General features: G+C 42.2%; 1 protein-coding gene across 7 annotated transcripts in view; it reads right to left on the bottom strand.

The window, feature by feature from the left end:
• Nucleotides 1-27,925, bottom strand: part of LOC124112856 (protein fantom-like) — a 61,381-nt gene that overhangs the window by 18,649 nt on the left and 14,807 nt on the right. For all 7 annotated transcript variants that reach the window (XM_046473015.2, XM_046473017.2, XM_046473019.2 and 4 more), the window contains exons 10-28: nt 27,795-27,865; nt 27,578-27,683; nt 25,721-25,867; nt 23,797-23,870; nt 22,422-22,561; nt 18,349-18,455; nt 17,310-17,427; nt 16,597-16,715; nt 15,482-15,583; nt 14,933-15,004; nt 13,905-13,982; nt 13,057-13,172; nt 11,560-11,629; nt 9,759-9,888; nt 6,915-7,009; nt 6,279-6,438; nt 4,870-5,024; nt 3,533-3,751; nt 2,520-2,705 (exon numbers count right to left, since the gene is read on the bottom strand). In XM_046473015.2, the coding sequence (XP_046328971.2) occupies nt 2,520-2,705; nt 3,533-3,751; nt 4,870-5,024; nt 6,279-6,438; nt 6,915-7,009; nt 9,759-9,888; nt 11,560-11,629; nt 13,057-13,172; nt 13,905-13,982; nt 14,933-15,004; nt 15,482-15,583; nt 16,597-16,715; nt 17,310-17,427; nt 18,349-18,455; nt 22,422-22,561; nt 23,797-23,870; nt 25,721-25,867; nt 27,578-27,683; nt 27,795-27,865 (2,265 nt within the window). The remainder of the gene's footprint in view (nt 1-2,519; nt 2,706-3,532; nt 3,752-4,869; nt 5,025-6,278; nt 6,439-6,914; nt 7,010-9,758; nt 9,889-11,559; nt 11,630-13,056; nt 13,173-13,904; nt 13,983-14,932; nt 15,005-15,481; nt 15,584-16,596; nt 16,716-17,309; nt 17,428-18,348; nt 18,456-22,421; nt 22,562-23,796; nt 23,871-25,720; nt 25,868-27,577; nt 27,684-27,794; nt 27,866-27,925) is intronic.

Below are 27,925 nucleotides of genomic sequence, written 5' to 3'. Positions count from 1 at the left end.
CTAGACCAAGGAGTCAGTCAATAAACTATGAGATTCCTCTCCAGACTATTACGACAGGGAGACAATGATTTTCCAGAGCATGCTTCATGCAAGAATGTTAATGCATGTTAAAATGGTCAACAAAGATGTTCAGACCAAACACAAAGCAGTGTTCGAATTGAAGCATCTTTCTTTCAACCCAAATTGGAAAAGGAACCCCTCCACCATAATTTCTAACACCACACAGTATTCATACATGCTAGGCAGCCTCATCATCAATGGAAATGTCGTTAAATACAGAACAGAACTTGGCTAATGGTCGAGGAATAAATATCATGATTTATGATAAATAAATGTCATGATTGTCAGTAGTTACAGGTTTCTGTATACACGACCGTCACCTGTGAATACATTGGGCTACTATGCATAGTGTAGTGGTTGAGTGTATCTATTTTTAGTCTAATGAAACGAGGCAGAGTATAACTCACAGATTTCCAATGAATCCTACTTACACCCATGCATGATTGTTTGTTGTTTCGCCCCACTCAGCAATATTCCAGCTATATGACAGCGGTCTGTTAATAATCATGTCTGGACCAGACAATCCAGTGATTGACATAATGAGCATCGATCCACGCACTTGGGATACGATGACATGCAACAACCAAGTCAGCGAGCCTGACCACCTGATCCCGTTAGTCGCCTCTTACGACAACTCACAAGCATAGTCGCCTTTCACGGCAAGCATGGGTTGCTGAAGACCTGTTCTACACTGGAATCTTCACGGGTCCCCTATGCATGAGCTCTGTTCGAACCCTATCACTGCCTGACATTGGAGCCGTAGAGCAGATACCACAAGGCTATGGCTCATGTTGAACACAATGACAAGCGAGAAACATAGCTGTTAGTGAGACATAAAGTGATTGTTCACTGGTCTCAGGACTCTGTGACTTCCTTCTCAATGGAACCAGGCTGTCACTTGATTCACAGAAACATAGCTGTTAGTGAGACATAAAGTGATCGTTCACTGGTCTCAGGACTCTGTGACTTCCTTCTCACTGGAACCAGGCTGTCACTTGATTCACAGAAACATTGCTGTTAGTGAGACATAAAGTGATTGTTCACGGGTCTCAGTACTCTGTGACCTCCTTCTCAATGGAACCAGGCTGTCACTTGATTCACAGAAACATAGCTGTAAGTGAGACATAAAGTGATCGTTCACTGGTCTCAGGACTCTGTGACTTCCTTCTCAATGGAACCTGGCTGTCACTTGATTCACAGAAACATTGCTGTTAGTGAGACATAAAGTGATTGTTCACTGGTCTCAGTACTCTGTGACCTCCTTCTCAATGGAACCAGGCTGTCACTTGATTCACAGAAACATAGCTGTAAGTGAGACATAAAGTGATCGTTCACTGGTCTCAGGACTCTGTGACTTCCTTCTCAATGGAACCTGGCTGTCACTTGATTCACAGAAACATTGCTGTTAGTGAGACATAAAGTGATTGTTCACTGGTCTCAGTACTCTGTGACCTCCTTCTCAATGGAACCAGGCTGTCACTTGATTCACAGAAACATAGCTGTAAGTGAGACATAAAGTGATCGTTCACTGGTCTCAGGACTCTGTGACTTCCTTCTCAATGGAACCAGGCTGTCACTTGATTCACAGAAACATAGCTGTTAGTGAGACATAAAGTGATTGTTCACTGGTCTCAGGACTCTGTGACTTCCTTCTCAATGGAACCTGGCTGTCACTTGATTCACAGAAACATAGCTGTTAGTGAGACATAAAGTGATCGTTCACTGGTCTCAGGACTCTGTGACTTCCTTCTCACTGGAACCAGGCTGTCACTTGATTCACAGAAACATTGCTGTTAGTGAGACATAAAGTGATTGTTCACTGGTCTCAGTACTCTGTGACCTCCTTCTCAATGGAACCAGGCTGTCACTTGATTCACAGAAACATAGCTGTTAGTGAGACATAAAGTGATTGTTCACTGGTCTCAGGACTCTGTGACTTCCTTCTCACTGGAACCAGGCTGTCACTTCATTCACAGAAACATAGCTGTTAGTGAGATATAAAGTGATTGTTCACTGGTCTCAGGACTCTGTGACCTCCTTCTCAATGGAACCAGGCTGTCACTTGATTCACAGAAACATAGCTGTTAGTGAGACATAAAGTGATTGTTCACTGGTCTCAGGACTCTGTGACTTCCTTCTCACTGGAACCAGGCTGTCACTTCATTCACAGAAACATAGCTGTTAGTGAGATATAAAGTGATTGTTCACTGGTCTCAGGACTCTGTGACTTCCTTCTCACTGGAACCAGGCTGTCACTTCATTCATGGGTAAGAAATAGTGACTACACCACAAAGCTTCCATCTGTATTCCCAGATGATGGATTAACGTACTGTATACATACCCAGGACGTATTGACGATGATAATGAAAAAGATGCTGTTTCTTTATTACATGACTAGCTCCCGTGTGAGGTAAACAACAAATTGACAAATTTGACTCCATAACAAAAATCTTTTTCACCTGTGTTGCAGCAACTGAGGACAGTTCACTTTCCATTATCTGAGACTCCACTGCCATCAATCGATCTTTTTGCATGGGAGTTGACGTGGCTGTAGGGCCTTGTTTTGCAAACTTGGCAGCCATGCGGGTCTTGGGGAGAGGGGAAGACACAAGTTTCTCCGGAGGTTCATCAGGAGCGTAGTCCGGCTACAAACATGCAGGGAACATAAGCATGATTAGGTGTGGTGTCATGTTTATTTGTTTATTGTTTAACGCCGCACTCAGCAATATTCCAGCTATATGACGGCTTGTTATGCCATGACAGATTAACTGTAGTAAAATGAAAGCATCACATTGTCCTTAACCCTTTTTGAGTAGTACATAGGGAGATCGCTGCAAATAGCTGAAATATTGCTAATGTGTCTGAAAGCACTACTCAGTCACTCATTGCAATCATTTGTGAGGTGAGGTGAAATTGGGTTTAATGTCGCGTCCAAGATTATTGCACTGATATGGCGACATGCATGCATGTGTGGCTGCTTAAACTAGTCCAGACTGATGCCGATTTATAGTGCTAGCCCATTGAGATATCATGCCGCAGTTTAACATGAATACCCCACTCAGACACAGTATACTGACTCCTAGTCAAATAGTCCTTGTTTTAGCCCCTTTATGCCGAGCGCCAGACAGGGTAACAACAAGTACCATCTTTTAACGTCTTTTGGTATGACGTGGCCGGGGATCAAACCCTGAACCTTCCGCTCTCCGGGCTGACGCCCTACCATTAGGGGGGCAGTCGGGTAGCCCTATGGTTAAAGCATTCGCTTGTCACGCCGAAGACCCGGGTTCGATTCCCGACATAGGTACAATGTGTGAAGCCCATTTCTGGTGTCCCCCACCATGATATTGCTGGAATATTGCTAAAAGCAGCGTAAAACCATACTCACTCACTCACTCACTCACCCTACCATTAGACCACGGAGGCGGTGCTCCAATCATTTGTGAAATAGTAAAACAGAAATAGGCCAGCGTACCGCTCGTGGTGACCTGACGGGCATCTTCGGGGGAATGTAGGTGTACTGCCAGCGGAGCTCCAGGTTGATGCAGCCGTTAGTCTTGCCGTCAGCTCGCTTCAGTTCAAACACACCCGACACACCCTTGTCATGAGCCAGAGGAATGAGGGGGATCTGGGCAAGGCCCAGGTATGCCGTGTCGTCGGGGTCGGTGTCGTCAAACACATACACATTCAGGTGCTGTGGGAAGAATATACCAAACATTTATTCATGTAATCTGTATTTCTATCTGAAAAACAACAACAACAACAACAACAACAAAACAGCATTATCACTCTCCCCCACAACAACAACAACAACAACAACAACAAAACAGCATTATCACTCTCCCCCACAACAACAACAACAACAACAACAACAAAACAGCATTATCACTCTCCCCCACCATGGGACACATTAGAATTTTGTTTGTTCATATAGTTGTGAATATAAACTATGAAAAAGATTCCTATTCAGATTGGCACTTGGGCCGCCTTATGTCATCAGAAAAAAATGATTAAATGTGAAATTAATACACACAAATGACCCCTTCTCTGAAAATAACTCGGTCTTGATAAGTATCTCTTAGACAAACCAACTTCTGTAGTTTCTGAGAAAACTTGTCCCCATTGCACACACTATGCACAAAGTTGAGCATGGAGCAAGGGATATTACTCTGGAAAAAATGAACTTACGACACCAATTTTTAAACTCATTTGCGATAATGACCAGTGAAATCAGTGTGTTAGATTTCATTTCTCTGACTTAAACGTTTTTTGAGAAAATTTGTCCCCTTTGAGAAGACGACAGACAGGCTGCATTCCTACAATGATTGTAAGCCCTCCTGCGAGGTGTTACAATCGTTGTAATACCTCCTGCGAGGTGTTACAATCGTTGTAATACCTCCTGCGAGGTGTTACCACAATTTCAAAAACTCCATATCGAGTTACACAAACAGCCAGTAGGTTTATAACACAGTATATACAACACCATGATTTGTTTGTTGTGTAATGCTGCACTCAGCAATATTCTGGGTCTGGACAAGACGTCAGTGGAGACGTCTTAAGCCACGATCCACACAAATTGAGATGCAATGGCATGTAATCAACCAAGTCATCAAGCCTGACCACCCTATTCATTTAGTCTATCCATTTAGCTGCCTCTTACATTGGTTGCTTGGAATCTATATTCTTACCCAGAATCCCCACAGGTGGCAAGTATTGAAGATGTAAATAAATATGAATATTAAAAAAATTAAGTTGTAAGTATGCATGAGAAAAACTGTACATTAACTATTTTGGGCAAAGTTGTGAACATACCACAGTTCTGAGATACTGGTCCAGATCACTTGTCATCGGCACAGGGTACGTCTTGTGGTCATTGAACTCAGGGTTGTTAGTGTTGGGCAGAATCATGGAGTCATGATCATCGAAATCGAAAAACTTGTAGACACAGTAAGGAGAGGGCTGCACATCTGTAATAACAAGAATGTTTTTGTACTAAAACCACAACCTGCACATACAAGACACTAAAAACATTTTCAATTGTCATTACCAATGTACTGCTAACCTGCTACGATAATAAAAATGAGTCACGAGTTAACATGATATAGTCGTACAGTTGGCGCCACTGATGCAGATTTATAGTGCTTGCTGAGATACCATGCTACAGTTTAACATGAATAACCCACTCAGTCACAGTATGACTCCAAGCCTATCAGTCCTTGTATCAGCCCCTTAATGCTGAGCTCCAGACAGGGTAACAACAAGTACCATCTTTTAACGTTTTTTGGTATGACACGGCTGGGGATCGAACCCCGGACCTTCCACTCTCTGGGCGGACGCTCTACCACTAGACCACGGAGGCGGTCGTTTTCTGTCGTAAATGTTGCAACTTTGTAACCACCACTTATGTTATGAGATTGAAGTAACTGCAAGCCATGAAATACTGTGATTACCGAGTTGGTTCAACTCCATGATACCATAACTGGTATGAATCGACGGCCTGTGGCATGATATGGCGTCACGGTGGCCGTTGGATGAACATGGCGAAAGAAAAGCGACAGTGGTCATTTTGATTGACTGCAGTATTTTGCTAAATGCCATATTCTGAGCGACGGGTGTATACATGTGGTTATGAAACTCTTCAAGGATTGCTCATGAATCTGCCCATAGACAGCCATAATTCCTAGAGCATCAATGCCCGCCTCGTACACTTTGTGTGGCACGGACACAGTGGTTTGAATATGTTTGGGAAAACCCTGCTGCGGGAGATGGGTGACATCATATTGCTTTATTTCTATCCAGGTAATAACATTCACTTAATCGACAAGTTAAAGAAACAATTTCCCCGATCAATAATGGATGTGGATGCACCATCAGCTCTTGACATCTCCAAGAATGATGTTACCAAGGTTACGTTAGTTCACATGGTGAGGCAACTTGAACATCGTCATGACGTCTTGCCATTATGACGTCTCAAAAATGTATACTTTATCACTGGATGAAGTACAGTCGGCGCCTTTGATCTTTTAGCAAAGCATCTTAGAATGCATCAATATCTTTGCCCCTATGGATATTACAGTGATAAACATGCTCACACCTCACAGAAATTACATCAGTTTCCTTGATCTATACAACTTGGCTCAATCAGACAACTAGCACCACCAACAAAAGTTCACAACCATAACTAAACAAACAGGGACCAGACAAGGCTTTGCAAAACTTACTCTTTCTGCGAGACTTGATGCCAGTACACTTCATTAGCTTGATGTGCAGCTCGTTGACATTGTCCATGGGTCGTTGAGCTGCCTGTTCGTCCAGGGCCTGGAGAGCTTGCTGTGTAGCGTGCTGGTTGGTGGTGATGTAGCCAAGTGCCTTGGTCCTCTCCTGAAAGATTTGAGCAAGTGAGTTGGGATTAATGCTGCTTTGGACAGGTTTCCGGTTTATGTGAGAGGAATGCTCAAAATGATGCAGGTCGTAGATGGTAAACCCTTTGGTGAAAACCCTCAGGTATGTAGCTGACAAACTAAGAACAAAAATCAAGGTAAATCTGGGATTCAACCATAAGATCATAGGATTCTGGTACACCTAAGGGAAGCAACCCTGCAGAGCGAATTGTGGAGCCTTGGATCACAGGCAGCATTGCCAGCTCCGTCAGAAAGAGGAAATGTGGCAGGTTTCAATAACATCAATCATAATTCTTTCAATCACATTCTTTTAATTCTTTAGTAAATCCCAGGGCTCAACCATGAAATCCTTTGGAATTTTTGTCACTTAATAAAATCACACACACATTTACTTTCTAAGTGACATTACTGTACAAACATGCTGAGCATGGCATCAAGATGTGGTTGAGGACATACCTTGTAGAGCCGGAGGGCCTGGTCCATGGGAACTCTCAGTCTCACCCAGTAGTCCACAGTTCCGAACCCGACTCCATTGATACCTTCTCCAACACCTGGTGGAAAAGGGGACAACTTGCAGTCAGTGAGCAACAGTAGACAAGGTGAGGTGAAATGGGGTTTAACGTCGCGTCCAAGATTATTGCACTTATATGGCGACGTGCATGTACGTGTGTGTGTTTGTGTGGCTGCTTGTACTAGTCCGGAATGATGCCGATTTATAGTGCTAGCACACTGAGATACCATGCCGCAGTTTAACATGAATATCCCACTCAGACACAGTATACCGTATTTTCTTGAGTATAGTGCGCACTTTTTTCGAAAAAACACAGCTGTGTAGAAGGGGGTGCGCATTATACATGAATTATGAGTTTGGATGTTTTTTTCCCCCATGGAAAGACATTACCGTGAGCACGAAACACCGGAAATACCATGTCAACAAATCCATACTGAAGTACGCAAAATAATCATGTAATTACACTGTCTGGCTATAAAAAGTGTTCTTTGTATATCTGGACTTATGTTTGTAACTTATTTCATTAATTTTATTCAAAATTCCTTATAACATTGTTTTTATTAATTTCGTCGAAATCGTGTGTGAAGCGATCGGAAGATCGCACTACTCACCGTTATTAACAGCAACCACGGTCAGAATACCGCTATTGACGCCTTGAAACGAACTTTAGTTGACAGAGAATGGATACATATATCATAAATGACATACTTTGACTCGTTAAAAGTCATATTTGTTTTTGTTTGACGATTCTATGTCAACATGAAATTCTCGCGATCACGCGATCACGTGCGTGTGAGCCTTGACGGTGACTGGTCAGACTGGTTCCATGTAAAAAATAATACCCGGCAATAGCGATCAGCTGCTTCGCTTAGGGTTATTATTATTTTAAATATGTTTAGTAAAGGCTGCATATAATTAAGAAAATAATGGAATATATTATTCCTGATAAAAAAAATAGTTTCAGATACAATTGTTGCCAATCCTTGCATTAAAAATCCTATAAAGTTATATCATTGGGTGTGTCTTGACCGAATCACCGGTCGATTCCAAGAAAACGTGTGTACAGCTGATTGCTGTTTCCGGCTTAGTTTACGAGAAAATACACAAGGTAATCTTAATCCCTAGATATAAAACAATGCCTAGCAGAACAATAAATACTATTTAAACGGTAAATAAACATGTCTGGTGATTTTTTATCTCAAATTTCAAATTTGTACTGACGAAGTTTCTCAGCACCCGTTCGTTTGCCGGACTTCGCTGAAAGGGTACGGTGTAAATTTTTTCTGCACATAATATTCAAATTTCTTTTTTTCCAAAATATTGAACCCGCTAGAGGGGGGTGCGCATTATACATGGGTGCGCACTATACTCAAGAAAATACGGTACTGACTCTGAGCCAACTAGTCCTTGTTTTAGCCCCTTGATGCCGAGCGCCAGACAGGGTAACAACAAGTACCAACTTTTAACGTCTTTTGGTAGGACCTTCTGCTGTCCGGGCGGACGCTCTACCACTAGACCACGGAGGCGGTCAACAGTAAACAAGAGAGCGGCTGTTCGAGCCAAGAAGAGCTAGAAATCAGGTTGCTCATGAGAGCAGGTCACATGTCACATGACAGCATCTTTGAGATGACTGGTCCCAGGTATCCCTGGGTAAAAGTTTTGGCTTCAAATTAAGTTTCATTGTATGTTGCTGCAGTCCGGCTTAACTTGGCAGGAATTATCCAACAAAATACATAATGTAAACAATATCAATGGAGACAGAAAGAAGGGCATGTGAACATTATTTTTATGGAGCTTAATAAAAGCTGAGCTCCATAGCTAAGTCTGCTACAGACTTGATGATCACCAGACCATATAGCAGAAAGCAGCATGAGAGAAATAGGTTAAACTTAAAGGCCGTTTTGAACAGTATTTCTGTAATCATAATTATATCATGGCATGTCAGCTTGATGCAATCTTATTAAAATCAGACTAAAGGACTGAGGACGGGTCACGTGAGAATGACCTTTTGCGAAATTTGACCGACCACTGAAGCGACTAACAAAAAGTCGACACCAGCCCGTTAGAAAGCAGCTTTCTTGAGCTTTACGGCACTCGTCTCAACCTGACTACTTCCATTTCAGACTACACTTGTAAAATATGTGACACAGTTCTCGATTCAAATTTTGAAAACTGAACAATCGAACATTCCGGAATGTCTAACATATGGTTGCGATTGTATGGCAGTGCTTCCCACATAGTGTGCAACGCCTCCTCCATTCAAATGTGTATCCCTCAGAAGCGTGAGATAGACGATAGTTTTGACGGAATCAGTCGTACGGGCTGTAATTGTCGTTCGAAATACACCGTGTAAACGTTTTCGAGGTTGCATGATTAGAAAACACATTCTGACTGTCACTTTCATGATCTGGTAAGCGACGCATTGATTGGTCGGATGAAAGGTCGTTCTGACGTGACCCTAAATCGGATGTCCTCAGATCTTTGTTCTGCGATAGGGAGAACTAAGGTCTGATTTTAATGAGATTGAGCTTGATGTGGGAGGAAAGCTGAAAGTGATGCAGTCCTTAGACGTTTACCACTGGTTTACCAAGAGTACAGGAATGGTTCCTGAAAAACCTAGAAACAGAATCAGGCCCAATCTAGGATTAGAATCCATGATCACAAAATGTGCATATTCAATCCTCCCAATACATATCAGTAGGTTTCATGTGAACAAGTCTTACACTGGAACAACATTAAACACTGATGTAATCCATACAGTGACAAGTGATTGACTGTCATTCTTTTACCTGTCAATGTGGCTGTGCCATGTATCCGGCCATGAGGCTTGTCAAATATGTCCCTGAAGACAAGCTGACAGACTGCTAGTGTCTGGAAGTCCTGGCCGAAAGACTGGTGCAGCTCCAGAGTACAAGAGTCCTGCAATACAACACCATGCATGGTCACTTGAAGGCGCCAGAATAATACAATATCAACATCAGGGGTTTATCTTGGGTGGGGGGAGAGGAGGAGGGCCAGGGAGCGACAAAATGAACACAAATTTCGGGCTCTACTATAAGGGTAACGCTATTTTTCAGGGCATTATTATTTGCAGAAGCCCGAGGTCTTCCATTAAATGCCCGACGAAGGAGGGCAGTTGAAACGACTGAGGGCTTCTCCAAATGATAAAAGAGCGTTACCGTTATTATAGTTGGATGGAATTTGTTATCAAATAAAAAGAAACAACAATATCGGTTTTGAAACATTTACTGCAATCAACACGAATGTCACTGACCCACTATTACAAATATGGAAATGTCAAAGAACAAACCAGATGACGTCACTATTGAACGTGACGTCACCTTTTCCTATCCTATGACGTCGCCTAACAACGGGCATGATAATGGCCCGTCGTCAAGCAAAATGAGGGCATTATCAAGTTACAGTGGCCCACTCATTTCTGATAACATGCGGGTGGTTTAATGATAATTCTATCCAGTTTTATAGCTACAATAAGGTGATGAAGTTTGTTGCCGTTTTGTTCTGTTACTGGCCTTAGATTCCATTTTCTTGTACTTTTCACTGTGTTGAATTGTCTATAGTACAATATATCATGTGATTCTGAAACTCAGTTGATAATTTTATCACTTAGTTTCTATTTTGACTACAGAAACTTCCTATAGTAAGAGGAGTGTCTCAATTGGACATACAACACTATACCAGTCGCTCAACAAAATGTGCTTGCATTCATAGCAGACAGAGTAGGGCTAAATTATTATCTTCTCTTAATCATGTTAATTGGTGTCTATGATGAATTAGTCCTTGTGATTTGTTTTCGTTGATTGGCATACTATTCATATGAATTAAGGAGGAAGAAATCATATTTTCGGTGCAAATTCGTAAGCAACACAACAAAGTCAGCAACTATGCACAAGCAACCATCCACACTTTTTGGGCTCAGTAACAAGCGGCAAGAGAATATCCCCCTCAATGGTAGATACTTGTCATGAATAATTATATGAAACTTGTTGCCATGGAACCCAAACTATCAAAAGGCACCAGTTCACCACTAGACTAATCTATGTGCCAAGTTCGGTGATGTAATGTTTTACAGTTTTAAAGATCTGCTCTGGAATTCAGTACTAAAATAAACGTTTAAAAAATCTCACACTTTCAAAAGGCACCAGTTCACCACTAGATCTATCAAAGTACCAAGTTTGGTGTAGATTTCAAGATCTGCACCAGAAGAGACATCTAGCATGGACGGACAGTGTCCATTTTAAAACCCCCACAAAATACCCCTTTAGTCAGCTCATACAAGCACAGATTACTTTTCCCCGAATCTCCAAACGTACAGGATCATTTGCTGCCCTTGGGAAGAACTAGTAGTATCCTCGTCTACAGCAGAAAACCCTGAGATCCCCAGAGCCCTCTTAACATCTACCACAGTAACACTATGGCCAAATTAATGAGGCATGCCATGTCTAACGTGAAGCAGTGAAGACTTGCAGTAATAAGGTGCAGTTCAATTCATGTGATGGTTGTCTAAGTAGTACAGACTATTGATGGGTTGAAGTCAAGGGTACACAACTGCTGGCAAACAAGTATTACCTTTTGTAAATAATGTAAGAAGAAGTCATCCACTTTGACAACATACTGCGAGGTGAAGTTGTACTCAGATCTGTAACACAAAGTCATTGTTAGGTCATGAGTTATTCAGAAAACAACAATGAATCACCTGATAAAGGGTTCAGCTCACTGAACTTTTAGATCCATGTATCTAGGATACAGATCTAGAAATACTACTATTGTTTTCTCTGTACTTTGTTTTGGAAAAATGTCTGTGGCTTGTACTCATTAACCTTAAAGGGAATGAGGCTTGGGAAATTGATGCATGTTGTTCAAACACCTCTTTGTTTGCTTCTCTGTGTGTATGTATGGATATATGGCAGTGGCCTGTAAATATTATGGGACCACACAATACCGTGAATAATATTGTGAGCGATCCACGATCCACACTGTCGGAATACGATGACAGGCAAGTCATTAAATCCGTTAAATCTCCTCTTTCAACCAGCATATGTTGGGACCAATTCTAACCCAGAATCCCCACGGGGTCATTGTTTATCTGGTGACTATAATATTGTTATGTACCTTCAGTTTGAACAAGATACTGTTTTCAACACCTGGGTGCCGTTGTACAAAACAACCTTAGCACTATGACTGTCATAAGCCTATGTTAAAGTATGGGAGTTACAATCACCTTAGCACTAAGATCGCTTTGTTCAACAGCACCCTGGACCTGTTCTCGAAGTGGGCAACTGACCACGGAGAACAGTCCTCCTAGATCTCTTACCTTGGTCCCCTGTTGACTGGTGGCCACGGAGAACAGTCATCCTAGATCTCTTACCTTGGTCAGTGTTGACTGATGGCCACAGAGAACAGTCCTCCTAGATCTCTTACCTTGGTCCCCTGTTGACTGATGACCACGGAGAACAGTCTTCCTAGATCTCTTACCTTGATCCCCTGTTGACAGGTGACCACGGAAAACAGTCCTCCTAGATCTCTTACCTTGGTCAGTGTTGACTGGTGACCACGGAGAACAGTCCTCCTAGATCTCTTACCTGGGTCCCCTGTTGACTGATGACCACGGAGAACAGTCCTCCTAGATCTCTTACCTTGGTAAGTGTTGACTGGTGACCACGGAGAACAGTCCTCCTAGATCTCTTACCTTGGTCCCCTGTTGACTGATGACCACGGAGAACAGTCCTCCTAGATCTCTTACCTTGATCCCCTGTTGACTGATGACCACGGAGAACAGTCCCCCTAGATCTCCTACCTTGATCCCCTGTTGACTGGTGACCACGGAGAACAGTCCTCCTAGATCTCTTACCTTGGTCCCCTGTTGACTGGTGGCCACGGAGAACAGTCCTCCTGGATCTCTTACCTTGATCCCCTGTTGACTGGTGACCACGGAGAACAGTCCTCCTAGATCTCTTACCTTGGTAAGTGTTGACTGGTGACCACGGAGAACAGTCCTCCTAGATCTCTTACCTTGGTCCCCTGTTGACTGATGACCACGGAGAACAGTCCCCCTAGATGTCTTACCTTGGTCCCCTGTTGACTGGCGTGGACTGAATCTCAAATTCGAAGAACTCCCATGTGCAGAATATTGATGGCTCTTCATCCCCAAGGGCACGTAGTGCATCATTAGACAGGCTCACCTGGCATGGGGAAGTAGCAAAATCTTAAACTTGTCCCTTTGAAATAAACATTCCTATTTTGTCTTGTAGAAATATTATCATCCTGTCTGACTGGGAGTCAATGAGACAGAGGTTTCATTAAATACTTTCTAGAATTTCTTGTTTTTCTGCATTTGTTTTTAAATTCTGATACAAGACCATAGTGCTGATGGGGATTCTGCAAGACTATAAAGTAAGGCTGGATAAAAATGAGAATCGGAATTATCGTCGATGGGAAGAAATATTAACGTTTAACAATATGACAACTGTGTCATCGATAATATCCCACACAAACAATTGTGATGAAATTAAGTTTAAATTTACCAAAACAGACCTGTTATTGTCAATCACTTCAATTGCCAAAGAAGGAAAGCAACTGTTTTTGTTATAAATCTTATGTCCACAAAGTAATCCATGCATAAATGTGTCACCACTCACCAGCGGTATGAAGTGTGTTGATTTTCTTCGCACATTTTTGCATATTTGCTCAAAGTCACTTCTCTGATATTTATCAATAATTGATCGATATTTAGTTAATGATTATGATCTCTATGATCTATATCAATAGCCAGGCCTACTGTAAAGTTACATCATCTTAAATCGAAAATAAAGGAGAGTGAGCTCAAAAGGTTTCAAACATCTTTACTGGTAATATGACACAACAACACTGTATTACTGGTCCCATGACTTACATTGTCGGAACATGGGACTCACCTTGTTGATATGTATTTCAAAGAGATTCTGTCCTCTTTCCAGATGAATCGTCTCATCAAACTCTATAGTTGAATCCTCCTGAAAATAAATAAAAGCCATGAACTTAGGCTTAAAAAAAAGAAAAGAATTGGTTCTCAGGCAGTGGCTTTTGAAAATATAGTGCGGGTGTGCGGTGGTTTCTTTGCTTGTTCAAACTAGTATGTAACCAAATAAATAGTGTACGATCAACCCGGGAAAGAGCCTCCCTTCACAAACTCGTATTGGCCCCATTACCAAAACATGAGATGTGCAGTAAAGCAGTGCGAATGTAAAGGGGAATAATTTCGTGCTATATTGGATCACATTGTTTTCAAGTATGAGGACTTTTTTTTTAAAATGGAAATATAAAACGAAACATGCAGCAGACTGAATGATGATGCAGCGGTCCCTCAGAACCACAACTACTATTTTGTTTTAGCCTAATTCATCTACCGTATTTGACGTAATAAGCCCCCAGGGCGCTCTCAAAATTAAAAATAGGGGGTTCTTATTAGAATATAATTTTGGTGAGAAAAAAAAAAACAGAGTTGAAAGATTGTATATTTCGTGGTTTATGCTGACAGCCTGAAATGATACAAAAGAAAAGTCTGTGTGTATTATACACGACAGATATATTTTCAAGAATTTAATTGCCCATAATTTAGGGCGCATATCACACACGAGTGCATATTATACACAAATCAAGTCTTGTGTACATTGATCATTCGGAAGGGTGCTAATTGGGATTGTTCACTAGCCTTTCTATAACCAAATATCGCCGTGGGCGCTTATTAGAGCGGGGCGCTTATTACATCGAATCGGCCACAAAACACATTTGCCCAATGCAAAATTTTAACAGTCACTCTCCCCCCGTCCCCCTCGAAGTGTTTACTTCTTGATTTCATGGTGTCATGGGATGTGAGGCATACAATCACAAAAATAACCCGTCTTTTGTCTGTAACAGCTCTATCTCTGAGTTTGTACATAGGAGTAAATTAGCAAAGACTCACATCTTCAGTTGGTGGCATGATCTTGTACTGTCGGGTTCCATAAGCAACGTCACGCAGCTGAGCTTCAAGTTTCTGCAGGACATTCATAAATCATGAATATGTAACACACTTGAAAACATCACCATTGACAACAAAAACAAACAGCATCTAAACCATTTCATGTGACACATACAAGTTACATTCATTGAACAAAGCCTGAAATGTTCACCCTTTAGGATAATAATTTCTCGAAGCTTCTTCTGCTTTCACAGGTAGGCACCATTGGTCATAAAGACTCATATCCAACTAGTCCACAGCTAGTTTTGGACTAATGGTATCTGTAAAATAGGTTGGGAAGAAAACAACTAGTCCCTAAAGATTTTCATTAGTCGTGGACTAGCAGACCAGTGGCAGTGTCTATCCCTGCTCTTTGTGTCACAGCTCCCCAGGCCGATATCAACAGGCATCTGCAATAACCACCTCACATTCCTATGGTTGAAGAGAATGATGTTTAGCATCCTTGCTCAGTGATTGGTCATTTAACATGGCTACCTTAGGACCATGTATTACCTTTATTCTAGCCTGGCGTATATCGAGAAGTCGGGCAAACTCATCCAGTTTCATCTCGTACTCCTTCTTCACATCAGCCATCTTGCCGGCTGACATGTCCACCTGACAATGACAATATTCAAACAGATGTCTTAATGACACTTTGGAGCAGCCGGTATTTACTGAAATGGGAAATTCAAAATCATGCATATCCATCATCAGTTTGTTTTGTTTGTTTGTTGTTGTTTATCGCCACATTACAGCTATATGACAGCGGTCTGTAAATAATCGAGTCTGGACCAAACAATCCAGTGATTGATCCAGAGCATTGATCCACACAATTAGTATATGATGACATGCATCAACCAAGTCGAGTCTGACCACCCGATCCCGTTAGTCGCCTCTTACGACAAGCATAGTCGCCTTTTGTGGCAAGCATGGGTTGCTGAAGACCTATTCCACCCCGGATCTTCACGGGTGCTATCATCTGTACATCATGGGTTAGTGCACAGTTTGTCACTGTGAAAACATACATCAACTATGTGTTACAATTGCGACATGTGCCTAGTTATAGTAGGCTGATCATAGCTCAAAGAAGTCAAACGAGCCCTGCTCTGTGCATGAACTCTGTGTGAACCTGTCATTGCCTGACACTGAAGCAATGTGTAGAGCAGACGGCCACATGACCTTGGTACATGTTGTCCAGGAAGAAACCAGTGATGTAAGCTGAACTGAATTGGTCTGAGCACTCACTGGCTTCCTTTTATTCACAATCCACATTTCACGTCCAATCAGTGAATGAGTTGGGTTAAATGCTGCTTTTAACAGTATTCCAGTTATATCACGGCGTGTCAGCTTGATGTTGGAGGAAAGCCCGAAGTGATGCAGGTCTCAGACGTTTACCACTTCGGTGAAACCCACGAGCATGGGTATGGTGCTGACAAACCTAGAAACATAATCGGGGCGAACCGGGATTCGAACCCACAATCAAAGGTTTCTGGCGTGCCCAAGGGACGCAACTCTGCACAGCGAATCGGGGCGCCTGACACGACTGGGCCACCCAATCATGTCCAAACAAGACATGACAGGAAACTTCAACCCTGAACACAGTGTGGTAGCCTGTTGTCGTCCATTACCTCTGTCTGGTAGTCTTTGTTGATCTTGTGTTGGACCATCAGCATGTTGCGGGTCTTCTCCAGTTCGTGGACTGTCTCGGCGTACTCCGCCTGGAGTTCCAGCAGCTGTCTGTGGTAGTCTGGACAATACAAAATCACCTTAGAGTGAGTGAGTGAGTGAGTGAGTGAGTATGGTTTTACGCCGTTTTTAGCAATATTCCAGCAATATCATGGCGGGGGACACCAGAAATGGGCTTCACACATTGTACCCATGTTGGGAATCGAACCCGGAACTTCGGCGTGACGAGCGAAAGGCTTTTACCACTAGGCTACCCGACCGCCCCTCACATCACCTTTGACAAGTCCACTCTTCACTCACAAACATATCCCCCCCCCCCCCCAAAAAAAGATTATAACAGTTAGTAATTTAAAATGTTTTCTTTCTTTTTATTTAACTTTCTATTAATATCACTGTTAATCCAGGTCCATCACAAGGAAAGAATTTAAGAAGCTTCATGGAGTGAGTCTCCCCTGAGAAGAATTATATAAAAACTATGAACAAAGATGGGCATCTATTAAAACCATACACAAGTTAAATTTGTTGTCAGAGATCGAGTGGTTGATAGTTATTTCAAACATTCATGAAACTAGTCTTTCTTATATAAGTTTGTGTAAAACAATAATTTTTCACACCATCAAAGCACCTCATTATGTATTATTTTTAAGTTCCTGACCTTTGGTCATCTCATTGTCAACCTGCTGTAGGAAGTCCGGCTGTGGCATGGCCTTCTGTTTCTTCTGCTTGACCAACACTAATGCCTCCTCCATCTCTGTGAAGTCTACAGCACTTTCCTGCACAGGACATAGAGGACTCACTTAGTTGGCACTGTGTACAACATTTGTTCTGCATTCTCATTAGAAAGTGATCATGGTAATATACATTTTCAACCTAGTAGTAAGCTGGTCCATATCACTGTACTGCTTAATATGGGCGGTAAGACCACACAGACATAGGAGACAGATGTAATAAATGTTAAGCATTTTGGTGATCCTGGGATTGACAAGGGAAGCAACTCTGCACATCAAATTGCTGCACATTGAGTCAGTAGGGTTTTAATCTTCTTTCAGCATTAATTTAGCCATATCAAGGCAGGGTGACACCAGGAATAGTCTTCACACATTGTACCCAGATGCAGAATATAACCCTGGTCTTCAGCATGACAAGCTAATGCTTTAACCACGAAACTATCCACGTCTTCCCGAGGCAAGGGTGTTAACTGACTAAATAACTCCAGTTTCCACCCTTGCCGAACTAGGCAGGAATTCCGGAGTTACATTTGGGCTGGACTATGCATAGTCCAATCAAAATCGGGTAACGAACTAGACATCCAGTTCGTAAACAAAATGGATTTCAATGAGTAGATTTCATTCGACTGAATGATTTGCAAAGCATGTGTACTGCCAACTGGGCATAGACAGATATTTTGCAAATCTTTTCATGTTTTTAATCAAGGTGCTCAGATCGTCTTGACTGGGCACCGCCATTTTCTTTGAAACATTTGCAAGTGACATGAGAGGTGAAATCTGATTGGTCAGTTGGAGGGACATAGAAGGGACATAACTCATTATAGCCACTGGTGGCGCTGCAATAGTGCCTGGAAATTCCAGCCTAGTTCGGCAAGGGTGGAAACTTGACTTTTATAGACAGTTAACACCCTTGCCTCAGGGAGTATAGCTATCCACTGCCCTTAAACTGCTGAAGAAGCTGCATACCTTGGTGAAGAACTTCATCTTCTCCTCCAGGTCGTCATACTGCTCCTTGGTCTGGAAGTACTTGAGCTGCAGCTCCTGGAAGTCACGGGCTAGCTTCTCATTCTCATCTGGAACACAAGGACTGAGTATAGCCGTAAGGAATAAACTTAGTAAAATCTAAATATGTTTTATATTTGTATACTTATCCTGCATTACTTCTTAATGCATTTACTGCTGTTTTCTGACAGAGAGACAAACTGTGTGAGATCCACCTGCCGAGGAAAAGATGTTCCAACCAGTAGAGGCAGCACCCTCCCACAGTCCCCACGTGACCCGGAAGTCATGACGTCACATAACTGCTTTAAACATAACATCTGAAACTTCGTGGGGAGGCAGTGTAATGAAGGGAGGGCACTTATACGTCATAATGCAGGATAAGTATACAAATGTAAAAAATATTTAGATTTTACTAAATTTTTTAACTTATCCTGTATTGCTTCTTAATGCATCTCTATCAGACGGCACGACCGGTGGGCATACCTTCAGATGTGATCCATAATAAACCCTTGTCAAGGTCCGATGAAACCGCACCAGATACAAGTGGTGAGCGGAACATCTACGACCATTCCTGTCTTCAGGAAACAAGAGTCGATGCAAAAAGGAAAAACCCGAATAGGTGACAGAAATAGAATGAGGCGGGTAGCCAAAAACTAGAACTTACCTAAGAGCGAATGTGGAACGCAGTAGAGTCCTCTAATCTGAGGTGATAAACAACAAAGAGGTCGACGGGCCCCGCTCGGGGTATCGAAGAATCAGCAACGTCAGCATCAACATGTACGACCATTCCAGTGAGTGAATGTGGAATGCAGGAGAGCCCTCTAGTCTGGGGTGATAAACACCAGAGAGGTTGACGGGCCCCACTAGGGGCACGGGGAATCAGCGGCATTGACGTCAGCGTTGGTGTCGGTGTCAACATCTACGACTATTCCTGTCATCAGGAAACAAGAGTCGACGCAAAAAGGAAAACCTGAATAGGTGATAGAACTAGATTGAGGCGGGTAGCCAAAAACTAGAACTGAACTAAGAGCGAATGCAGAACGCAGTAGAGCCCTCTAGTATGTGGTGATAGACACCAGAGAGGTCGACGGGCCCTGCTCAGGGTATCGGAGAATCAGTGGCATCGGGGATTGGTGACCTGTTGGCCTACAAACAGGGGACCAAAACTGTGAACACGGGCGACATCTTACAAAGCTACATCACGGAGATAGTGGCTGGCGAAGATGGTGTCAGTTTGCCAATAACAGCCTTCCATGATCGACTGGATGGAGCAGTTACTGTGAAGAGCCATGGTAGATGATCTCATGTTGTTGGCCTTGGGGGGGTCTAATCCAGCGACTATATAAGCTTGGAGGATGACCGCACGGAGTCACAAGGAAATAGTATTCCGGCTGACCTCTGACTGCGACAAGGGGGAGACATTTCCTCGCAGCAGACTTTAGACCATCGTAGAAGGACCTTCAATGCCCTAACAGGGCATAATAAAAGCTCCGCCTCAGAGAATGGTGAATGGTGAATAATCTATCAGGGAGTCCTGGGAGTTGATTCTTGGCAATGAAGTCCCAGCACAGCCCCAGACACACAATGCCATGAGAACTGCGTTCGAATCAGACACCTCGAGGGGGTGAAGCTCACTGACCCATGCAGCGGTAGTCAGAGCCAGTGGAAACACTGTCATCCTTGTAAGGTCATAGAAGGAAGACGAGTGGTTTGAAGGCAGCCGTCTGAACAGCCAGTTAAACCACCCCCAGGCAGTCTGAACTTTGCTTGCTTCAAAACTAGTTCGGCGATTTTTGTCATTCTCCGATCGACCGACACGGCAAGCGACCATGTACGTAGAGATGGTAGAGCCCTTCAAATGACTCAAATAAAGGAGAAACTACAGAAACTGTGGTGACGCTGTCAATGGATCCTGGTGTTTGTCTGAGTAGAGGGCCTGGAAGGAGCACCCTTTGTTGACATACAGTCCCCGTGTAGATTGACGATAGGCTAAAGCAATAACAGGTAACAATATAGCAGCATACTTAATAAAGGAGAAACTCCAGAAACTGCAGTGACGCTGTCAATGGATCCTGGTGTTTGTCTGAGCAGAGGGCCTGGAAGGAGCACCCTTTGTTGACATACAGTCCCCGTGTAGACGGACGATAGGCTAAAGCAATAGCCTTGGCCCAAAGGTAACAGACCATAAACAGATAACAATATAGCAGCATACAATGAATACAGAATTTTTTTTTATAGAAACAATAAGCTTTAATTTACACAAGGGATACAAAGTACGTCCGTCCGTGGAGGTGACAAAGCAGTTATGTGTTTTGATGTGACGTCATGACTTCCGGGTCACGTGCCCACTGTGCGAGGATGCTGCCTCTACTGTTTGGAATAACTTTTCTTCAGCAGCTGGATCTCCACAGTTCGTCTCTGTCAGAAAACCGCAGTAAATGCATTAAGAAGTAATGCAGGATAAGTTAAAAAATTTAATAGATACCAGGGTTGGAATTTGCTTGTATCACAGAGCAAATGGTATGGTTAAAAGAACTTCCTGGTGACTGAACATGCTAAAGGGAACGCTTAGAAATCATTTTTTGCATTAAATGAAGCTAGCGATGTATGTACTTTTGCAGATGTAAACAATATAGACAACAATCTCATACAAGTTATTAAGGCGAAACTTGTTGTGTCAAACTTGGATGTGACGAATACCCAGTGGTCTTGAACTCAATTGCGTCCCAAGTATCCAAATTAGGCATAAAAGTCCCCTCATGTCTCAAATCCCTGATAACTCAAACCTTTTTCCAGGTCCTCAAGAGTTCGACACAACGATGTTCGATGGCATATACACATGAAAATAAGTTAAGCACCACTCCCTCACATTTCAATATCCTGAATTTTTATGTGACTTTGAAAACATTTACATAGGACATTGATCTAATTCTAATAAATGTTTAAATACAACAAAACACCTGGTGAAAATTGGAGGTGAGGTGAGGTGAAATTGGGTTTAACGTCGCGTCCAAGATTATTGCACTTATATAGTGTGCGTGTGTTTGTGTGTTGCTGCTTGTACTAGTCCAGACTGATGCCGATTTACAGTCAAGTCTCGTTAATCCGACATCGTTAGTTGCACATGATTGTGTCGGATTAACGAGTATGTCAGATTAACGAAATTAAGTGATTTGTGATCGAAAATCGGACATCTTCACGATAGATAATAACCGTGTGTTTCCTCGTGTAAATGCAAGTGCTACTGTCTTAACAACTTGCTTCATCTACTTAAAATAGTCTGTCAGTGTTTTCTGTTTCTCACATTTTGAAGGCACATTTCTCAAAGTCCCCTGTTCGCTTGACGTCTAGGGCTGGTGGTTCTTCAGCATCAACACTGTCGAGGTGTAATTTCATTTGTTTCTTATAATAAAGCTTGAAATTCTTTATGATCCCGGCATCTAGTGTTAATTGTTAAAGTTAATCTCTGCAGCCAGTGCGTGTCAAAACACGGGGTTGTGTACTCGCGGGCAGATGATTACGGAGTACGCTGACCACTGTGTCGGATTAACGAGACTGATTAATGAGTGATTTCGGTAATTCGTTGCAAATTAGGTGTGTCGGAGTCGGAGTGCGAGAATGTCGGATTAACGGGACTAAATAGCGCTGAATCAATCGGTTCCCATCATTTGTGTCGGATAAAGCCGAGTGTCGGATTAACGAGTGTCGGATTAACAAGACTTGACTGTATAGTGCTAGCTCACTGAGATACCATGCCGCAGCTTAACATGAATACCTCACTCAGACACAGTATACTCCGAGCCGACAAGTCCTTGTTTTAGCCCCTTAATGCCGAGCACCAGACAGGGTAACAACAAGTACCATGGTTTAACGTCTTTTGGTATGACGCGGCCAGGAATCAAACCCTGGACCTTCCGCTCTCCGGGCGGATGCTCTACCACACGGAGGCGGTAGGTGAAAATTGGAAAAAGAACGCTATGAATATTCTGGAAGTACTTCACATGATTTGATATAAATATGCAGAAGGAACAACGAACCCCTCTCCATTGCGTATTTATCAATGATGCCTCCCTTCTCTCCCAGGTCGGCCTTGAGAGTGGCCTCCAGCTGAGCTATCTGCACCTTGAGGGCGTTCTCCCGCTGCCTCCACTCACGCTCTCTCTCGAGATCAAACGCACTGTAATAATGTACAAACCATGCTTGCTTAACATAATCTTAATGTACACAAACATGTATTCTTTTAAGGCAGAAGATCGGTTTTAGATATGTCATTACAAAACCTCCAATGAGCCTCAAATTTCATCTACCAGGCAATCAAGGCCAATTATTCACTCAACAGAATTTATTTCACCACAATGCGTTTCTTTAAGGTACCAAGAACAACATACTAAAACTCCCAAGCAATCCAAGTTTGGGAAATATGTGTAAATTGCATAATCCATTATGGCCGCTAATTATTAATAAATCTTCCATTTTTCAGATGAGGTTCAATCTACTGATGAAAAAAGCTTGTGTTTTATTGCAAAATAGCCATACTATGTTTCTAAAAAGATATTCAGCTATTCAGACACCTACTGAACGTTTTCGACAATTGACAAATCTTTACAAATTCAAGATGGCCACCAATTTCAAGATGGCCACCAAGTCTTCTATAAATGAGTCCAGACTGTGGAATCCTTTAACTCCAAAACAGAGTGCTAGGACTTATATGTTTATGCAAGTGTTGAGAGAAGTGTTAAGACAAGTGGTGGCCTTACAAGAGGAAAGGGAATGATGGAAACTCAACGCCAAGTGTGCAACATTAGAAATTGGCTCTAGTCCTGTAGTCCTTGCCAAACTGCCCAATAGTTAAGGTATCATAAGGACTAGTAGAAATTTGCCATATTTAAGGGTTTTGCTATGTATTATCATTATAAGGACTAGTGGACTAAAAATGTTAGTTTCTAACGCTGGTGTGGGTCCTGTCTTTGCCAAGTTTCCAAATAAATATTCAGCAACGCATGCAAATTAGACCTATTACCCAAACTGGGATTGCTTGGGACTTTTAGTATGTTGTTCTTGGGACCTTATAGAAATGCATTGGGATGAAATATTCTGTTGCAATTTGTTCCAAGTGAAACCCTTATTTTGCCTGGGCTAATTCAAATTGATGTAATGATTGAGTTTCATGTTCATTTATCACCCAGAGCCCCATTTTACAAAGCTATCTTAGCCCTAAGACCATCATAAGCCTATGTTAAAGTATGGGAGTTCTGATCACTTTGAGATCACTTTGAGTAACAGGGCCCAGAACTAATTGTAGACATCTATTCTTACAAGTGTACTAGAATAGCTTCTGTATAAATATTTATTATTAAACATGTCTTTGAAAGAAAAAGGTCATAAAGATTGATTGTACATAATTGACTGTACCTGCTAACAAGCTTTTCATTTGCCTCTTTCAAGATGTTGCTTTCCTTCTGCAGGTCAGACACCTGTTCTTGGAGCTGTTCAATGAAAATACAAGGAAAGAATTGGGTAATATTTCACAAATGCTCCTCATCGGTCAATGGCATTACAGGTTAATAAGACAATACAAGATACTCAAGAATAATGTCAAATGGAGCGAATAATTGAGTAAAATGAACACATTTCCAAACGGTGCAGTGAGAAACAAACTTAAGCATTTGTTGTCCTTTGGACATAATGTCCAGTGTTTCCTCTATACCTATTTGCAATATTCTAAATAAGTGAGTGAGTGAGTATGGTTTTACCCTGCAATATTCCAGCAATATCATGGCAGGGGGACACCAGAAATGGGGTTCACCCATTGTACCCATGTGAGGAATCGAACCTGGGTATTCAGCATGACAAGCAAACGCTTTCAGCACTAGGCTACCTCACCAGTCCTATTCTTAATGCATCAACAAAACGATACAAAAATGACTAAACTTTTGCATGCATAATACATCGATAAACTTATTAGTGAATGAGTGGATATTGTTCAAGGCCTGTCAGCAAGATTCAAGTTATATCAATATGGCTTGTAAATAATCATGTCAGGACCAGGCAAACCAGAGACAAATTGTATGAGCAATGATTTATGCCATTCGGGCACCATGACAGACCATCAGCTAAGTCTGAGACAGACCATCTCATTTAGTCAACTCGTAAAATCATGAGTCACTGAGGATCAATTCTACACACTGGGAGTTGGTGTTTTTAAGTATGTGAGTGAGTTGGATCTTACACCGCTTTTAACAGTATTCAAGTCATATCATGGTGTGTCAGCTTAATGAGTGTGAGAGTGAGTGAGTGAGTGAGGCATGAGTCACTGAGGATCAATTCTACACACTGGGAGTTGGTGTTTTTAAGTATGTGAGTGAGTTGGATCTTACACCGCTTTTAACAGTATTCAAGTTATATCATGGTGTGTCAGCTTAATGAGTGTGAGAGTGAGTGAATGAGTGAGTGAGTGAGGCATGAGTCACTGGGGATCAATTCTACACACTGGGAGTTGGTGTTTTTAAGTATGTGAGTGAGTTGGATCTTACACCGCTTTTAACAGTATTCAAGTTATATCATGGTGTGTCAGCTTAATGAGTGTGAGAGTGAGTGAGTGATTGAGTGAGGCATGAGTCACTGGGGATCAATTCTACACACTGGGAGTTGGTGTTTTTAAGTATGTGAGTGAGTTGGATCTTACACCGCTTTTAACAGTATTCAAGTTATATCATGGTGTGTCAGCTTAATGAGTGTGAGAGTGAGTGAGTGAGTGAGTGAGGCATGAGTCACTGGGGATCAATTCTACACACTGGGAGTTGGTGTTTTTAAGTATGTGAGTGAGTTGGATCTTACACCGCTTTTAACAATATTCAAGTTACCGGTATATCCCAGTGTGTCAGCTTAATGAGTGTGACAGTGAGTGAGTGAGTATGGTTTAACGCCACTTTTAGCAATATTCCAGCAATATCACTGCGGGGGACACCAGAAATGGGCGTCACACATTGTACCCATGTCGGGAATCGAACCCGGGTCTTCGGCCTGACGAGTGAACGCTTTAACCACTAGGCTTTAATGTGGGAGGAAAGGTGTAAGTGATGCAGGTCTCAGCTTGTTTACCTCTTCGGTGAAACCCACGAGCACGGGTATGGTGCTGACAAACCTAGAAACTTAATCAGTGTGAACCAGGATTCGAATCCACAATCATAGGTTTCTGGCAAGCCAAGGGGAAGCAACCTTAAACAGCGAATTGTGGTGCCTTGGTGACAAGGCCACAGTAAGAGACATGCTGCATGTGGCATTATCATGTATGCTGACCAAACTTTGAATCAACTGACACTGAGAGTCATCCTACCTCCACCACCTTCCTCTGATTGGCCGAGTTGTACTTGAGTTCGTTCTGTAGAGTGAGGCTCTTGTTTTCTTCATCCTTCAGCTTCATGTTCAGCTCCTCCATCTTCATCAGCACCTGGTCATGGTTCATCTTTATCACACGAGTGTTCTGTGGGAAAAGAGGCACACAGCAGCTGGTATTAACATTTCTGAACAAAACAGTCAGGCAATCACAGATAACGGGTCCTCCACTCCAGTAAAATGAAGCCCTGGTCGCATGATTAGTCAAGAAACCCTGCCTTTAGTATGATTACTGTTGAGAATGTCAATGTATTTATAGGGGCATTTGTATATGCTCATGATACAAAACATCAGCTGGCTAAACCGTCTTCCCGAGGCAAGGGCGTTAACTGACCATAAAGTCCAGTTTCCACCTCTGACTATGATTGAATTCCAGAGTTAAATTTTGGCTGGACTAACGAGACTAACGAGACATCCTGGAGGAAAAAAAATGCCGTTTTGCAGGATCTGCAAAGCACATGTACCGTCAACTCGGCTGTGACAGATATTTTCCAAATCTTTTCATGCCTTTAATCAAGGTCATCAAGTACTTTGATGCACTTCGCGAGGTAAAATCCATTTGATTACAATAAAGATCTTGATTATTGAAAAGATTGATTTGACTGGGTGCCACCATTTTGTTTGAAGCCAAGGCAAGTAATATGAGAGGTGGTATCAGATTGGTCAAGAGGCAGGACATAGAAGGGACATTATCCTTTCTGAATAACCTATTTTTCTGAATCAGTCTGTGCATTAGGCATGTTCACATTTTCATCACTTTCCATGTGTTGGTCACGATTATTTGTGTTCTCGTAATAGGCATTGCCCAGCGTGACTTTCAGGCACCAGAAACATTTTTAACTGTGACATCAGCACGAAAATACAAGGAATTTTGAACCCTGCAATATCTGATTCAGATCATCTTCCTGAGGCAAATTTCGTGGCTCGATCAAAGCCGTGGGGGTTACGAGTTATGTCCCTTCTATGTCCCTCCTATCAGATTCCACCTCTCATATCACTTGCACTTTCTTCAAACAAAATAGCGGCGCCCAGTCCAGATGATCTGATCGATAATCAAGATCTATATTGTAATAAAATAGGCCCTACCTCTTTAAGTACATCAAATCACTTGACCACTTTGATTAAAAACATGAAAACATTCTGTCAACGTCCAGTTGACAGTACACATGCTCTGCAAATCCTGCAATCGACCAAAAATCTGCAAGGCAGTCGCCATGTTGTTTATGAACCCAATGTTGATTATGTCCCGTGATTTTGATTGGACTATGCGCGTGGACTTCTCCTTCACTTCGCGTTGGAGTCGGATCATATCAATGTTCTCTTGTAGCCAAACTATAACTCCATAATTCCTGCCTAGTTCGGCAAGGGTGGAAACGGGACTTTTAAAGTCAGTTAACTCCCTTGCCTCGGGAAGGACAAATTAAAACATGATCAAACCTGAAATAGATATTTAATACAAATGTCATTGTCTTCATTGATCTATTGAGACTGAAATAATATAGGTGAATTAAATTTTCTGTGTGTATATTGGTTGGTTGGTTTGTTGTTTAACGCTGCACTCAGCAATATTCCAGCTATATGACGGCAGTCTGTAAATAATCGAGTCTGGACCAGACAATCCAGTGATTAATATCATGAGCATCGATCCATGCAATTGGGGTCAATAACATGCATCAACCAAGTCAGCGAGCCTGACCACCCAATCCCATTAGTCGCCTCTTACGACAAGCATAGTCGACTTTTACGGCAAGCATGGGTTGCTGAAGGCCTATTCTACCCTGGTATAATTGGCACAAACCTCCTCCAGTGATGAGTATTTATCTTGGAGAGCCGTCAATCGTGTTGACTTCTCCTTCACTTCGCGTTGGAGTCGGATCATATCAATGTTCTCTTGTAGGTTAACTCTGAAAACAGTTCATGGCATAGGTTTTATGGAACTAACTGAAATATAGATAACATTGTAAGCTGTGGATGTTCCATACCAAATTTAACAAAGATGTGAAAACATATCTTACTTTTGTTCAGCAGTAATTTGCTGCTTGATTTTCAGAATATCTTCTTCGAATTCTGATTCCCTCATACGGTTCTGAAGAAAACAAACAATACTAGATGAAAAATAACCAACAAATATATAAATATAAGAATT

This window comes from Haliotis rufescens, unplaced genomic scaffold, assembly GCF_023055435.1.
Source record: "Haliotis rufescens isolate VD_foot unplaced genomic scaffold, xgHalRufe1.0.p SCAF_19, whole genome shotgun sequence".
NCBI lineage: Eukaryota > Metazoa > Mollusca > Gastropoda > Lepetellida > Haliotidae > Haliotis > Haliotis rufescens.
Note: the sequence above shows the minus strand (reverse complement) of the source record. Positions and strands in the feature narration are given on the sequence as shown.